General features: G+C 51.6%; 1 protein-coding gene across 6 annotated transcripts in view; it reads left to right on the top strand.

Moving 5' to 3' along the window:
* Positions 1–4594: 4594 nt before the first annotated feature.
* LIMD1 (LIM domain containing 1) overlaps positions 4595–15127 on the top strand; it is an 88653-nt gene continuing 78120 nt past the window's right edge. For 3 of the 6 annotated variants that reach the window (XR_005060758.2, XR_012129590.1, XM_037016199.2), the window contains exon 1: positions 4613–6607. Coding sequence is in view for 2 of the 6 variants with exons in the window: in XM_037016199.2 (XP_036872094.2) it covers positions 5236–6607 (1372 nt within the window). In the remaining 4 variants the exon portion in view is untranslated. Of the gene's footprint in view, positions 6608–15127 lie in introns of all 6 variants that reach the window. The other 3 variants (XR_012129591.1, XR_005060759.2, XM_073232514.1) reach the window with 3 other exon arrangements.

Raw genomic sequence — 15127 nt, forward strand, 5'->3', positions numbered from 1 at the left:
CCACTCCAAGATTCCAACACCTTATGAACTTACCCACCTGATTCCTGCCCACAGCCTTCCTCCATATCACCGTGGCCCCTCTCTGCTGCCACTCCAAACTTCCTTCCTCTCTCCTACATAAGCAATTCTCCTCCCAACCCCACCTCACTGGGTCATTCCCATCAGCACAGAAGCATGCTGCACCAGTTCCCATATTTAAAAAAATTTAAGGCCCTTTCTTGATGGCATTTTTCCATCTCTTCCACTTTACCCAACAAAACTCTGGGGAAAAGTTATGTAGATGGCTGTCTCCAACAGCTCTTTCCATTTGTTCTTCTTCAGGCCTTTGCTCAGGTGTCATTTTCTCAGTGAGACCTTCCCAGCCGTAGTATTTCAGGTGGCACCCCTGTCCTCATCCTCTTCCCTACTTCATTTTTCTCTACAACTCTCATCACTTCCTAGTGTACTCTATAAGGCATGCATCTATTTTGCTTGCTGCCCACCCTGCCCCCCTGGAATTGAAGTCCAAATAGGACATGGATGTCTATTTTGTTCACTGCCATATCTCCAGCACCTGGGAAAGGGCCCAGGGCACCACAGGTTTCCAGTCGTGTTTGTTTAGTGCGTGAATGGGTGCGTGGTGAGGGCAAGGGCAAGGGCTGCAGTGGAAAGAGGAGGAATAAAGGGAAACCAGGGTGTAGAGTTAGCAAGAGGCCCAATCACATAGAGTCCAGGGGAGGGTCTTACTCCACAAGTGGCTCAGAAGGCTGTGGAGGGTTCGAAACAGGGAGGGTGTCTTGCCTGAGGATTTTAGCCCCAAGCAAGTTCACTATGGATTCAGTGAGACCAAGAAACGACAATGGAACGTTCTTGGAGTAAAAGGGTTTATACCTGGCTTTATACTCCTGGGGATAGGTTGAGCCCTAGAATCATGTCTGCATCTAGCAGGCTGCAGGTCCATAATCCATCTCTGTCCCTGCCTCTGCCCAGAGCACTGGGCAGAGCTCTTTACATAGTGACTCAGTCAATAATAGCTTATTGCCTACAGGTTTGGAAGCTGTAGCCTGGCAGCAGGCCAATTACATCATCAAGTAGTTTAGGTTCAGGTGAGGATCCTGGCCATAGGAACTTCCAGTTTCCCCACAGAGGGCCATGATCTGATTGATACCTGAGATTCTGGGCAGGTCAGGTTGAAAATTTCACATTTCACAATTTTTGCATCTGCATGCTCTTGAAAATAGAGTTAAAGACTAAAGGAAAGCTGTGTGTTGATAATGGTTTCTGTTATATAGGCACAGCCATGGGGAATGATCATTGCCTTGAAATGGCTTTAACTCGTAAAATAGAATATAGAACATTTCTCACTCAAAACAAAATATTATTGATAAGTACTTAAACAATACCATCTGGATTCTGCCTACTTATTGATAAAATATTTAGCTCTTTGGTATTTTGCTTTTGAAACAGTTGGTGCTAGTATTAACACAGTTTTGGAGATAATTAATCAACAGATGTTTCCAAGCACATGGCAGAGACAAAAACAGCCTAATTTAAATTACTACAGCTGGGATTCTAAATGTTAGGCACAGAATTTGAAAGCATGGCTGCCTGTTAAATGTTAAACAGCAGCCTTCTGGCCATGCCTAGCATTTCTAAGTACCCCTTTACAGTAGTTATTATGTGGTTTGATGCTCATGAGATACTGTGAATAAAGTAAAGATGTCTCTGGCCAGGATCCTCACCTGAACCTAAACTATTTGATGATGTAACTGGCCTGCTGCCAGGCTACTGCTTCCACACCTGTAGGCAATTAGCTATTATTGATTGAGTCACTATATATATAAAGAGCTCTGCCCAGTGCTCTGGGCGGAGGCAGAAATGGAGGGTTGTGGACCTGCAGACTGTTGGATGCAGACATAATTGTAGTGCTCAACCTATCACCAGGAAAACAAGCCCAGTAATAAACACTTTCACCCCAAGAACATTCCATTGTCATTCATTGGTCTCACTGAATCCATAGTGAACTTGCCCCGGACTGAAAACCATTGGCAAGACAGATGCCATCTTTATAAGCTTTTGTGTTTAGGTACAAGGTACTCTACTGACAAGCTGGTTTGGTCAGGAAATAAGCAGATTGTGGGTTCAGGTGTGTATGTTAGGTGGAGATGGCACAGGTGTTCCTAGAACTGCAGTGGGGAGTGGGGAGTAAAGTTCAGAGCTTTTGAGTATTTTAGGCAAGCCCAGATAGTGGAGGGTGGGGCAGTCTAGGATTATGGTTCTCTCTTTCGGGTCCAGGTAGCTGGCAAGCTAGGATGAAGAGAGTAGACTGATTGGCAAGAGGTTGTGGCTTGCATCTATGACTCCAGCATGAGGGTCCCGCTGTGAGAACTGAGCACTCAAGGAGCTCACTCTGAACTTGCTAGACTTTGCCTGAGATGGCCACCTGTTCCCAGTGCTTTCAGCTACATCCCCAGTCCTCAGGGGTCAAACAAAGTGGGCTGCAGCCTCCCAGCTGTGACAGATGTCATCACCTCTTTGGGTACCAAGGGCCACTGCCACAGTGCCTTGAGGAAGCATGGGTCTTGGGACTCTAGTGGTTTCCACGTGTGGTCCCTGAACCAGCAGCAGCAGCAGTGCCTGGGAAAACTTGTTAGAGATGCAGATTAGCGAGCCCACCCTAGAGCTAGAAATTAGAAACTCTGGGTGGTAGGTTCCAGTGACTAGTGTCTTACTAAGCTCCTGGAGGAGCTTTGTGTTGAGGCTTGGGAACCCCTGATTTAGACCAGCTTCAGGCACTGCTGGTGCTTCTGGGACCACTTTGAGAACCAGTGTTCCAGAGTTTTCATAAGCAAGTCACCCAATTTATGAGTAAATCCAGTCATTAATTAACATATTACTGAATACCTAAGGGCTGTTTAATAATGATTACCTGCAATCAAGAGGACTGTGGGCAAATTTTTAAAAGTTTATGTATCTATATGTTGTTCAAAGTTGTTATCATGGGTTTTCTATTCTTTATGAAGTTTCCTGTGTCATGTGAAACATACTAAATAAATTTGTATGTTTTTTTAAAAAGTAATCAAACATGTATTACTTTTGTAGATTTAAAAATTAAATGATTTTTAAAAAAGTATCAATACCTTATTCTACTCTGGTTCTTTACAGAGATGCTTCTCACTGTATTGGGCAAACAAACCGCTGAAGAATCTTGCTAAAATGCAGATTGTGGTTCAGTACACTGGGGACACATCAGAGATGCTGCATTTTACAAGCAGCTCCCTGGCGATTCCAGTCTATAGGCCCAGGAGACACACTCTGGGTTTACAAAATACAAAGCTCTTCCTTTGTATTGACAAAAATACCTGTTTGTTTTTTTGGCACTACCTTGGTAGACAGATTCACTTACTCAACCAGGCCCTGGACATACTGATATGTTCCAATGGGTTGGAACATCACCAGCCACCCAAAAATCCGCATGTGAACAGATAAATAACTATAAAGTGATCAGAATTGACCAGGAAATAAAGAAGGTGCTGAAAAGGAAGGCTTCTAGGAGGAGGTGATTTCAGTAGAGATGAGTAGTAGGATGACCCACGGAAGAAAGACAGACTCTGGGCAGATACCAAGAAGCTCCTGCAGCTGGGGAGCTGGGAAGTAAGGGCCCCACATCAGGTTAGGGTAGGCAGGACCCACCAGAGCAGGAAGGGTGAGCAGTAGGGAGTGATTTCAGTCTACATTCTGGGTAAGCAGGGAGTGTTTAAGCAGGGAAGTGACTGGGCTAGCATTTGCCTAAGGGTCACTCTAGCTCTGCGTGGGAAAGGAAGGCTCTCCTGGGTCACCTGAGTTGGTGCAAGGAACGCTGGGGCATGCGGGGGCGCCCAGTAATCAAGCCCGATGCCCCCAGAGTTGCGCAGATCTACTTGGGAGTCAGGAATACCCGTATTAATAAATAGCTACGAGGGCACGTGTTTTTATTGCTGCGCTGAGGACCTTAAACTCGCGCGCTTTGGGGAATAGCGTGACTTTCCTTTTTCCCACTTTCAGAAGACGTGGGCTCCCACGTTTGGCATCTTGGACACTTCCCCTTAGCCTCCCCATCTGCCAGAGGGCTTTGGGTGACACCCGCGAGGAACACCTCGGGTCCTCAGACAAGCCTAACAGCTGGCACCGCCCGAGTAGAGACGGCCTCCAGCGGCATACGGGGCTGGCTTCCCATCCGCAAAACAGGCACGGTGGGGAGGGCGCGCGGGACCTCGAGACTCTCGCAAACTCCAAGCGGCCGGTCCCGGGTCGGCGCAGCTGCCCAGGCTGCCCGCCAGCAGTCTTCGCGCGGAGGCCCCCGCCCAGCTCCCCGGGGCGGGACCGGACCGCAGCCCCCGAGCCAGGCCCCAGACCCGCCGTTGGCGAGGGGAAGTGGGGTGCGGCACCGCGTAATCCCGGTTCTTCAGGTCCGGAGCAGCGTGCAGGACGCACCTCCACGGGGCCACGCTGCCAGACGCAGGCCTGCCTCCGGCGCCCCCGCGCCGACCCCGCCCCTCGGCGGCGTCCCCGCCCCTCGGCCGCCTCCTCGCAGGCCCGCGACGTGCCCGGTTGGCGACCGAGCGGCGACGACCGCGTCCGGCGCGCTCACTTCCGCGTCCCTCTGCGCTCCGGCCCGCGCGCGCCTGGCCACCGCCGCCATCGGACAATAGGCCGCCCGTGCGGCCCCGCCGCCGGGAGCTCCCTGCCGCCACCCCACCGGCCCGTGCGCCCAGTGCGCCCCTGCCGCGCTTCCTTTCCGCGCCGGCCGGGACCACAGCTCGGCGGGCGTGCCGGGAGAGCCGCGGAGACCGAGTGTCCGGCCCCCGCGCCTTGGCTCTGGCCTCCGCGCTCTCCCGCGCCGGCGCCACCTCCGCCCCCCGCCGGCGGTTGCCGCTTTGTTGTGGGTTTCCAAGTTTGGTTGCTTGAGGAGTATGTGATTTTTTTTTCTGTTTTTCCTTTTGTGATTTGAAAAAGAGAAAAGACCGCTCAGCGGGGCGCTGCCAACCGCCCCCACGTGGATGCCTCCGAGGGAAGGGGAGTTGCAACAAACTTTGTCCAGCTGGCCTTGAGGACTCGGCTCTGGCCGCCTGGGGTCATGCCTCTCACGCCGGGCAGGTGGAAGGCTTTACCCGTCCTGGGCTGGACTTGAGCCGCGCCCTCCGCCGGCATCTCGCCGCCGACCCCCGCCGCACACGCGCCCGGCGCCTGGGGCCGGCCCTGACTGCGTTCCGCGGCATGGATAAGTACGATGACCTGGGCCTGGAGGCCAGTAAGTTCATTGAGGACCTGAACATGTACGAGGCCTCCAAGGATGGACTGTTTCGGGTGGACAAGGGCGCAGGCAACAACCCAGAGTTTGAGGAAACCCGCAGAGTGTTTGCCAACAAGATGGCCAGAATCCACCTCCAGCAGCAGCAACAGCTATTGCAGGAGGAGACCCCGCCCCGGGGGAGCAGAGGTCCGGTTGACGGTGGGGGCCGCCTGGGCTCACAGGCCCACCGGGAGGCTGCCGTGGGTGGTGCGGCCAAGCCCCCTCTTGCTGCCTCGACAGTGGGTTCTGGGACGGCCCCCAGCATCGCTGCTGGGCAGCCCGTGTACCCACCCCAGGAGCAGCGGGCCAGGCCGTATGTCCGAGGCATGAAGCACGGCAGCCAAGACTGTGGTTCCGAGGAGAGCCCAGCAAGTTCTGCAATGTCTGCCTTCCACAGGCTGGGCACCTGTGAAGATCCTTCCTGCCTCACCCACGGAGACTATTATGACAATCTCTCGTTAGTGAGCCCGAAGTGGGATGATGAACCAGGTGCGTCCCCCGACATCAGCCTAGAGGTAGGGAAGGGGCGGCCTGGTACCCCAGGGAGTGACCCACCACTGCTCAGAGCCTCCAGGGACCATCAGTTGTACCAGCCACAGCTCTCCTCAAGCTCCAGCAAGTCAGTTGAGAGCAGACAGGATGGTGGTGGTGGTGGTCGTCGTCGCAGTGAGAAGCCAGCGGGTCTTTGGGCCACAGCCTCCTCCCAGCGTGTGAGCCCTGGCCTTCCTTCCCCAAGCCCGGAGAATGGGGCCCTCTTGGGGCCCTCTCAGCCCAGGACCCCTTTCTTAGCACCCCTGGCTCTGTGCTGCCCCAGTCAAGGAGCTGTTGCAAGAACAGACCCAGGGGTAGGGAGTGAGGTTTCAGGGGTGGTGCCCAAACCCACTGTGGATCCTCAGCCCTGGTTCCAGGATGGGCCCACATCCTACCTTTCTCGTTCTGCTCCACCGTCCTCCCCAGCCAGCACGGATAGTTTGCAGCTGGGGGCAGCCCCTGGGCCGGGCCTCAAGCCTGTCTGCACGGACCCTGGCGTTGGTCCCAAACTCAGCCCCACCAGCCTTATCCATCCAGCAGTGTCCACCCCACTTGAGTTATCGTGTAAAGAAGGACCCACTGGCTGGTCCCCTGATGGCAGCTTGGGGCCTGTGCTCCTGGAGAGCCCCCCCAGGGTGAGGCTGCCCTGCCAGACCCTCATCTCGGACCCTGCCCTTGGACCCTCAACAGCAGAACTGAAATTAGAAGCTCTTACCCAACGTCTGGAGCGTGAGATGGATGCTCACCCGAAGGCCGATTACTTTGGTGAGTGAGAGGCTGGTGGAGTTGCCCGTGGTGGGTGACAGGGTCTCTGCGTTTGGGGGAAGCGCTGCCCATCAGGGTTGCTGTAGTTCTCGAGAGGTCCGCCTTTTTTTTTTTTTCTTCCTCTTTTAGCTGCTTCTGATTCAGAAACTTCAAAGCATCCCTAGGCAGAAAGCGGATCTTGTAGCTGGTGGTTACCCATGTATGAAGGGTGAAGTGGGGTGGAATTGCTCATTATTCAAAAGAGGGAAATGCTGTGCCTTTGGATTTCAAGGTTTTGGGTGTTGCTTAGAGCCTTTCATAATGACTGGTTCATGCAGGACTTGACTGGGAGCAGCTTTTCAGGTCCAGGTACACCTGAGTGTGCCATCAGTAGTTGGCTGGGCCAGGCAGGCCTGGCCATCGGAGGACCGATGGTTGAGCAGGGACTCTCAACGGCTGTGTGTGTGTGTGTGTGTGCAGGTGAAACACTAACAGGGTGACTGTTGTAGAGCAGTGGTTCTTGTGTGTGTGTGTGTGTGTGTGTGTGCGCGTGTGCGCGCGCATGCAGGTGAAACACTAACAGGGTGACTGTTGTAGAGCAGTGGTTCTCAAAGTGTGGTCTCGGCCGGCCAGCAGCATCCCTTCACCTGGGAACTGCTTAGAAATGGAAAATACAGGGCCCTACCCCAGATCTACTGCATCAGAGACCCTTGGGGTGGGGGAGAACCTGGCAATCAGAGCTTTCAGAGCCAGCTGGGTGATCCTGAGGATTGGGGAAATTTGAGACCAAGGCCTCCTAACTCAGGCGCCCACCCCAGGTTACACCCTCAGCCCACAGAGGGATGGAAGAGGCTCCGTGCTGGTTTACTCAAACTTGCAGGTTTTGTTTTATTCTCTTTTTAAAGCCACAAACTTGGAGACTGCTGGCTTCAGCTTTTTGTTTTTCTATGCACAGGGTTTGGAGGCAGCAAGAAAGCAGCTATCTTTTGTGGTGTAAGGATGTAGCCGTCTCATGGGAGAGCTAGCTGGAAAGACAGCCTATTTTTAGAAGGGTCTAGAGGGTTGTTTTTGTTTTTTTTCATTTTTGAACTCTGGATAATTAGGGTCTTGGTGTCCCCATATGAGGCCTGAGAGCACTGGGAAGCTGTGTCTCCATGGGGCGGAAGCTCTGCTGAATGGCGGGGGGCCAGGTCAGGGATGGCTGGAAGGGGAAGATGGCTGGCTTGCTGCTTTCAGGCTACTCTGTTCTCTGAGAAGGAAGGATTCTGTCCTGAGTGCTTTGAGGGTCAGGTCCGAGGCACCTGTTGTGTTCTTGGTCCTCCTGAGAGCCTCATGGAACCAGCTGTCACATCTTGCTGGGCAGTCAGAGGTCAGGGTGACTGTTGATTGGTTTATGTTTTAGAGCATGTAGCACCATCTTATTGTGAACTCTCTTCTCTTTTGCAAATTTCCCCCTGTGGGAATAATACTTAGCTGGTCATCTTTTGTTTAATTTTTAATTTCAAATTCATTAAACAACCAAATAGCAGTTTTATTTTTTCAGGAAGGCAAGTTTACACACCAGATCAAAACAGAGATAGTAGCTAACTAACACCATTCATTCAACTTATATCTATTGAGCACATGCTCTGTTCAAGGCCTTGGATACATAGTGAACAGGGCAGACAGAAATGTTAGTCTCCCTAGAGCAGACAGTGCAGTAGAAGACAGCAGATGAACAAAATAAATAAGCAAATTCTAGAAAGAGAAATAGGTAGAGGAGGGGATGGAGCCTTGGGGCTGGGGGCTGGGGTCATTTCTGGTTTTAAATCAGGTGGGCAGGGAGGGCCCCATCATGAAGGTGGCATTTGAGCAAAGGCTTGAAGGAGGTGAGGGAGTGGACCACGTGTCTGCCCAGGGAAAGGGTGTTCTCAGCAGGGCAGACAGCAAGAGCAGAGGTACCAGGCCCTGTGCTAGACACTTAACTTGATTTACTTGTTGCAACAACCCTAAGAAGCAGATTCTGTCCCTATGCCTCTTTCACCAACTAGGAAAATGAAGCCCAGGGAGGTTAGGTTACGTGTCTGAGGTCTCACAGGTGTTGCTGGGTGGGGCTGGTATTTGAGCCTCACAGCTGAGCTGTAGTGTCCATGCTTCTCACCAGCATCGCCAAACTGCCTCGCAAGCACAGACGGGCAAAATGTTTGTTTGTTTGTTTATTCATTCATTCATTCATTCATTCATTTTGTATCGCTTTTTAAGAATAATTGAGATGAACTCCACATAACAAAATTAACCATTTTAAAGTGAGTGGTTCTGTGGCATTTAGTGCATTCACAGTGTTGTGCAAACACTAACTCTCCTAGTTCCAAAACATTTTCATCACCCCAAAAGGAAACCCCATGCCATAAAGCATTGCGCCCCCCTTCCTCCTCTCCCAGCCCTTGGAAACCACTAATAGGCCCTCTGTCTCTATGAATTTACCTATTCTGGATATTTAATATAAACAGAATGATTTTATTTTTTGACTAAACATTACATTTACATGTAGAAAATGCACAAGACACAAAAACACAAGCAGTGATAAATTAATCTCCTCACCCATGTTTCGCACGTGTCCTGGGTGTAATGAATATATGTGTGTGAATCTGTCGGCCACAGTGGTGGCTCGCCATCTGCCTGGTCTTTGCCACTGAACAGTGTGCCTTGGCAGTTGTTCTGCACAAGCACATGTTGAGTTAGCCCCGTGTAACTGCTGTGTGGACGTGCCCCAGGTCACATAAGCAGCCTTCTCTGTGGACCTTCAGAAGGAGCCATCTGCAAGGTGCAAGCCTAGCTGTGGGATAAACTGCCAGGGTGGGATTGTAGGGCAGAGGGCTCTGTGCCTCTAAACGCTGCCTAGTTGCTCTCCGAGGCGCTTGCACCAGGTCCCCACTGCCCGTCGTACAGGAGAGGGCTTGCTTTGGCAGCCAAGCTTCCATCTGCTCTGTGGCCAGCCATGTGGCAGGGGAAGAAGTCTCTCTTCTGAGTGCCTGGCAGTCAGTTCTCGGCCTAGCCCTGCTGCGTGACCCAAACAAACCCTGGTCTCTTCTAGGCCTCAGCCATCAACTGTCGAGGTGGCTGGACCACGACAATACCTTTGCCTTTCCTGCATCTGGTAGTACCTGAAAGATTTTGTCTGTCCAACACACTACATTTGTTAAGTAATGATGAAATCTTACTTCCAAACAGAACAATGTCTAATGATACAGGGGACCTTGCCAGAGAGAGTAACCTAACTGTCACATCAGGGTCATTGTAGTTAGCAGCCAGAAGCAAAGCAAAGTAGATGTTGTGGTTGGTTCCCTGCACTCCTTTGTGGATCAAACAAAAGGTGTCCCAGTGGGTGTTTGACACTGTGGGAAGAGCTCGTGAATTCCTGCTACCACCTTTGAGAACACTTAGGTCTGAAGTTATTTCAGCTATTGAATCAGCAACTCTGTTTCCAGTTATTGATCAACGTGTCACTGGGGATTCTTCTGGCACTTTCCATGGTTGTCTTTGTGGATTTGGCAGTGTGGTCCCAGGGAGGCGTTTCTTCCCCCTCTTCCTTTTCCAGTATTCCTCTAGGGATTCTTTGTGTCTTTCTGTCCAGGAGGAAAGATTTAAGGACAAACTCCTGATGCTGCTTGGAGAATGTTGTGGGTTTTCTGCCTTCCCAGCCTCACTCTTGGAAGGTGCCTCCTGATGCAGGGTGGCTTCTGTTTTAACACCACTGTTTACACTGCAGAGGAAGTGAAGAGGACACCGGGTGTTAGTTTGCTCTTTTCCGGCCTTTTCCTGCATGGTTCCCTGTGTCTGCTCACACTGGTCCTCACCCACTTCCTAAGGAGAGAAGACACAAGCCGCCTGTCACAGGCCAGGTTTCCCAGGAGGCCCACTCTTCTACTTCAGTGTATAGGGGCTCCTCAGGGGTGCTTAGGTGATGGTCCTGTGTGGCGGGGGAGGGAAGGAAGCAGGCAGAGGAGGCTCCCCTGGTGGCAGGGGCCTGCCAGGCTATGGCGTCCCCACAGGAGGCTCAGGAGGTGAAAAAGCCCTGGAGCACTGTCCTGATTTGGGGCGAGATGGCCTGGTCTTCACTCAGCCCCCCCATGGATCAGTCATCAGATGTGGCCACCCAGGGAAGGGGATGACATCAGGGGAGGGGGCCCTGTGCACCTGGCAGTGCCTAAAGGGGCTGACAGATGAGCACCCCCCCCCTCTGCCCAGCTGCACCCCCAGCAGCTGGGCCACACAGTTCCTTCTATGCGGGGAGCTGGTGGGGCACTCAGCATCCACTGCAGCCCCTGTTGTCCCGTATGTAAGACCCCACTCACGGCGACCCGGGCATCATGGCTCCAGTGCTGGCAGCCACCCTTTGAAAGCCCACATCATGCCAGGCATTGGGTAAGTGCTTTGTGCTATTGTCACTTAACCTGCACAGCCAGGCACCATTATTCTCTGCTTACAGTTGAAAAACAGCCCATGACTTGTTCAAGACCACCCAGGTGTAAGTGGGTATCCCACACCCCTGGGAAATGTGTCTGCTGGTGTGGTGGGGCTGGGGCTTTCAGGTCCGAGGGGGATGCTGTCTACTTGGCTCTCCAGATTCACTCTCCGTCCAGCTGCTGCTGGGGCATCTGTGGGCTCCCTGCCCTTCCCGGACCTTCTTCCCTGACGCTTGGGACCCTGTGCCTGTCCTCTTTGCTGTGGGTGGGTCTGGGGGATTTGTCACTGTTGCCTCTTCCAAGGAGAGAACTGCACTCTGCCACAGAGGTTGGGGGTCTCTGCCAACTCTGTTCAGCACCAGCAGGGTGGCGAGGCAAGAAGAAGTTGGTTCCAGGGTTTCCTTCACCCAGCAAATGGGTGGACTGGCCCCCTCCCCACCCTGCTGGGCACAGAAGAGCCTGGCTCTGCCCTTAGTCTTCCTGTTTTCAGTGGATGTTCCTGCTGCAGTATTTGAACCCATAAAACTGCAACAGTCTTAGCCTGGGAGCCTGAAAACAGATGTGACTCCTTCTGGGAATGGCCCTGCCCCTGCCAGGGGCCAGGAGCCTGTCACCTTGATTTCATTTTACCAGCAACGCATGATGTTAAATAAGCAACCCAGCAAGGCACATGTAAATGTCCTCTCTGCTTCCCATCTCACAGTCTCTTAAACATTCAGCTGTATGTTGTCTCAATGACCTTTTAAGCACTTCTTATTTGACTTTATTAGCAACAAATACTTGAAATATGAGGCTTAAATTCAGCCTTGAATGAAAAATTGAGGGTGGTTTCAGAGCATTTTTCATATAAAAAGACATAGCAGGCCAATCCTGTAATAGAGTAGCTCCTCCAGAATTCCAGGAGAGTAGCCTGTGTGTACTCCTTAGACCCCAATTATTCCCCCAAATATCAGGTATTTCAGTAAGCTCAAACTAAGTGCTGAAGTAGAAGGAGATTGCAGAAGATCACTACCATGTGGCTCTGAGTGGGTCTCATGACCAAGTGTGATCACCTGTGGACTTCTACCCAGATTCCTTTTGGAGACATTGTGCCGTAACTTGAACCTACCGAATCCAGGCTTTCATTGCCATGGAAGTCAATTTCTGCTCTGCCAGCCAACGTTTGTAAATGGCACTGACTCCAGGTCTGTCTAGCCCTGGAGGTATATACCCTGAGATTTAGGGATACCCAACTCTTTAGAAATTGGGTAGCCTATGTGCATTTTATTTAATAGACCAGGTGAATCTTCTCTTCAAAATCAGAAAGGCACATATTCTTTAGCTTTTTATTGATTTATAATATACACATATTGTAGATGCTCACAAAGTGAACACACCCACATAGCCAGCTCCCAGATCAAGACACAGAACATGACCAGCACTGAAGAAGGCTCCCTCCCCTTGTACCCCAGAACAGTCACCACCACCCTCCAAGGATAACGACAGTTGTAACCTTTGACTGCAAACATGAGATTTTGAGCAGTTGGGGATTTGAAGTGAACTCTAATACCCTAAAACATTTACAACTGTATCATGGCAAGTTGTGGGATGAATGGAAAGTGCATGGGTGATCAGAGTGCCTGCCGCTTTTGCTGTGGAGAGCAGGGGGTCTGTGATGTCAAGGCAGCCAGCTCCATTGCTGCTCACCAGGCTGCCCCGCTCACTCAGTAATGGTGTCTGCTCCTGTGTGCTCAGTGGTCAGGGCTCAGACAGAATTGTGGTCCTCTGTATTCTCCTAAGGGATAGACTTGTTGTTACATGCTTCAGCCCTGTCCGTACCTGCCAGCTATCTCTACAGGATTTCTCTTCAGAGATATCAAGGGAGAGATGATGTGGAAGCTCCCAGACTTCATCCAGAGCGGTTTATCTGTTCACTGAGTGCATGCGTCAGTAAGGCACATGTATCAGGTCCTCGCCGTGCTCCTAGCACTGAGCTCGGTGCTGCACAGAAGGACACTAGAGGCTCAGCCTCTGGCCTCGTGCTTGCAGTGACACCCACACCTCCCTGTGGACAGCATAGTGCGTGGATTCCCCTCAGGGCGGCAGGCCTCTGGCTGTATTCCTGGCAAGTCCTGACACCAGTTTCTCAGGGCATCTGCCTTGTGCTGTCATGCTGTCTTTCTGAGGGCCTCCCTCCTTGGGATGGGATGTTTCTGCACTGTTCCTCTGTGGCCAGGAAAGAATGTCTTGTTTTTTCCATCCAGTCCTGTTCTTTCCATTAATAATCTTGAACATGAAACCAACCTTCTGACATGGCAGTTCTTGCCAAAGAGATCTTTTTTTTAAAGCTGTGTTTCTTTACATTTGTTGATTTATGATTCCCACATAGGAGACAGAACTGTGGAAGAAAGGCATGCATTTGGGGGAGAGGGAACCAGGTGTTCTGGGCCCGATCCTACCAATAGTCCCAGGTGTGGTACTGGGCAAGCTGGTCTTCCTCTGTCAGAGCCAAGACCACCTCGGAGAGCTCTTTTTGGCCCAAGTTCTATGGCTGTGGTTTGGGTACAATCCCGTGCCTGCATTTAGCTGACCAAATACCAAGGAACCGGGAAGCGTCATTGTCAGCAATGGTGAGAGCCTGGAAAGGCAGGGAGCTGAACAGGCTGGCCTTCTGTCCTCCTTCCAGACCACTACAGAATGAAAACACAGTTTTTTATTTTATTTACAGTTACATTTTCTACTGTGAGGAGTAATCATTTTTATTTTAGCTATCTGAAGTATATATACAATTAAAACAAGAACCATTAATCACTGATGTGCCTGCTACCCTTAGAATAACCAGTGCAAAGCTTTTCTGTAGAAAACCTCCAGTGCGTAGCAGTGGCTGAGCCCACTGGGATTCGGATGCTGCACGCTCTTGTCTCTTTGGTCAGATGTTGAAGTGTTGAAGCTAGATGTTGAAGCTAGAAGTCAGCTTGCTCTGCAGTGTGTCTGTTGAAAGTAAGACTACTTACAAATCACCTTTAGGAATCAGTCCACGTGGGGAACCGCTCGAAGTACAGTGGAAGAGCCTTTTGAGGCTCTTGTTCTAATTAAACCTGGAGTCCTCAGTGTCGGGGACAGCCTGGCAGCACTGGCCACTGGGCTCGCTGACCTTGTTTGGGCTGCCGTGTCCCGTGCTTCCTCCCTGGGCTCCTTTGATGTCCTTGGTGGTGCTGGGTCTCAGGCTGGGTCATGAGACACTGGGCAGTGGCCTCAGGGCCTGGCACTGTCAGGGCACCATTCATTGGGTGCTTGGTGGATGTCTGTTGAAGGAATTGGAGGGACTTCAGTTAGGGTGTGAGGGAGAAGGAAGGGGTTTTTACCTGGGGTTATGACCCTGAGATGGTTTTACTAAAATTTAAAATTTGTTGAACAGTTCTGTGCCAGGTGCTTTTCTAATCATGTCACGTGCATTAATTTGTTTAATCCTCCTGACAACCCTATTTCATTATCCCCACTTTATAAATGGGGAGACTGAGGTACACAGAAGACAGGTAACCTACCTAGTACATTTATTAGGGAACTCATTGAGTCTGGCTGCTGAGTCTGAGATCTTGTCCACCGTGCTCCACTGCTTCTCAGCTCATGGGAGCACAATGGCTTTCTGACAAAGGAAACTTCGGGGGAACCGGGGCTGTGAGTAGGTTAGGGCTGAGGCCTTCCCCCTCCCTGGAAGGCCAGGCATGGAGGGGTGCCCAAGCTGGCTGGAGGAGCTGGATCCCACTCTTGCAACCAGGGACAGAACCCAGGTTCCTCTTCAGCCCAGAGGCCTGGACGTGTACCATCCCCTCCCTGTAGGGCAGCAAGGGAACCACGGGGGCGCACAGGCCTTGATGCCCTCAACCTTACAGGTCCCTGGTTTCTTGTGTTCCTCTGAGGGTATGGGTTAGGGCAAATGGGCTGTGCTCTTGGGGTGCTTGTGGGATACCCCAAATGTTGTGGGCAAGCATAGGGGCATGCCATTCCACACTTTTCTTAGGGGCAGCCAGATGCCGTGATCTGAGGATCAGCATCCCCAGGCTATGTGTGGAGATACTTAAAACCAAACATTGGAAGAAACTATGCTTAGAGTCCA

The sequence above is a fragment of the Manis javanica genome, chromosome 3 (genome assembly GCF_040802235.1).
Source record: "Manis javanica isolate MJ-LG chromosome 3, MJ_LKY, whole genome shotgun sequence".
NCBI lineage: Eukaryota > Metazoa > Chordata > Mammalia > Pholidota > Manidae > Manis > Manis javanica.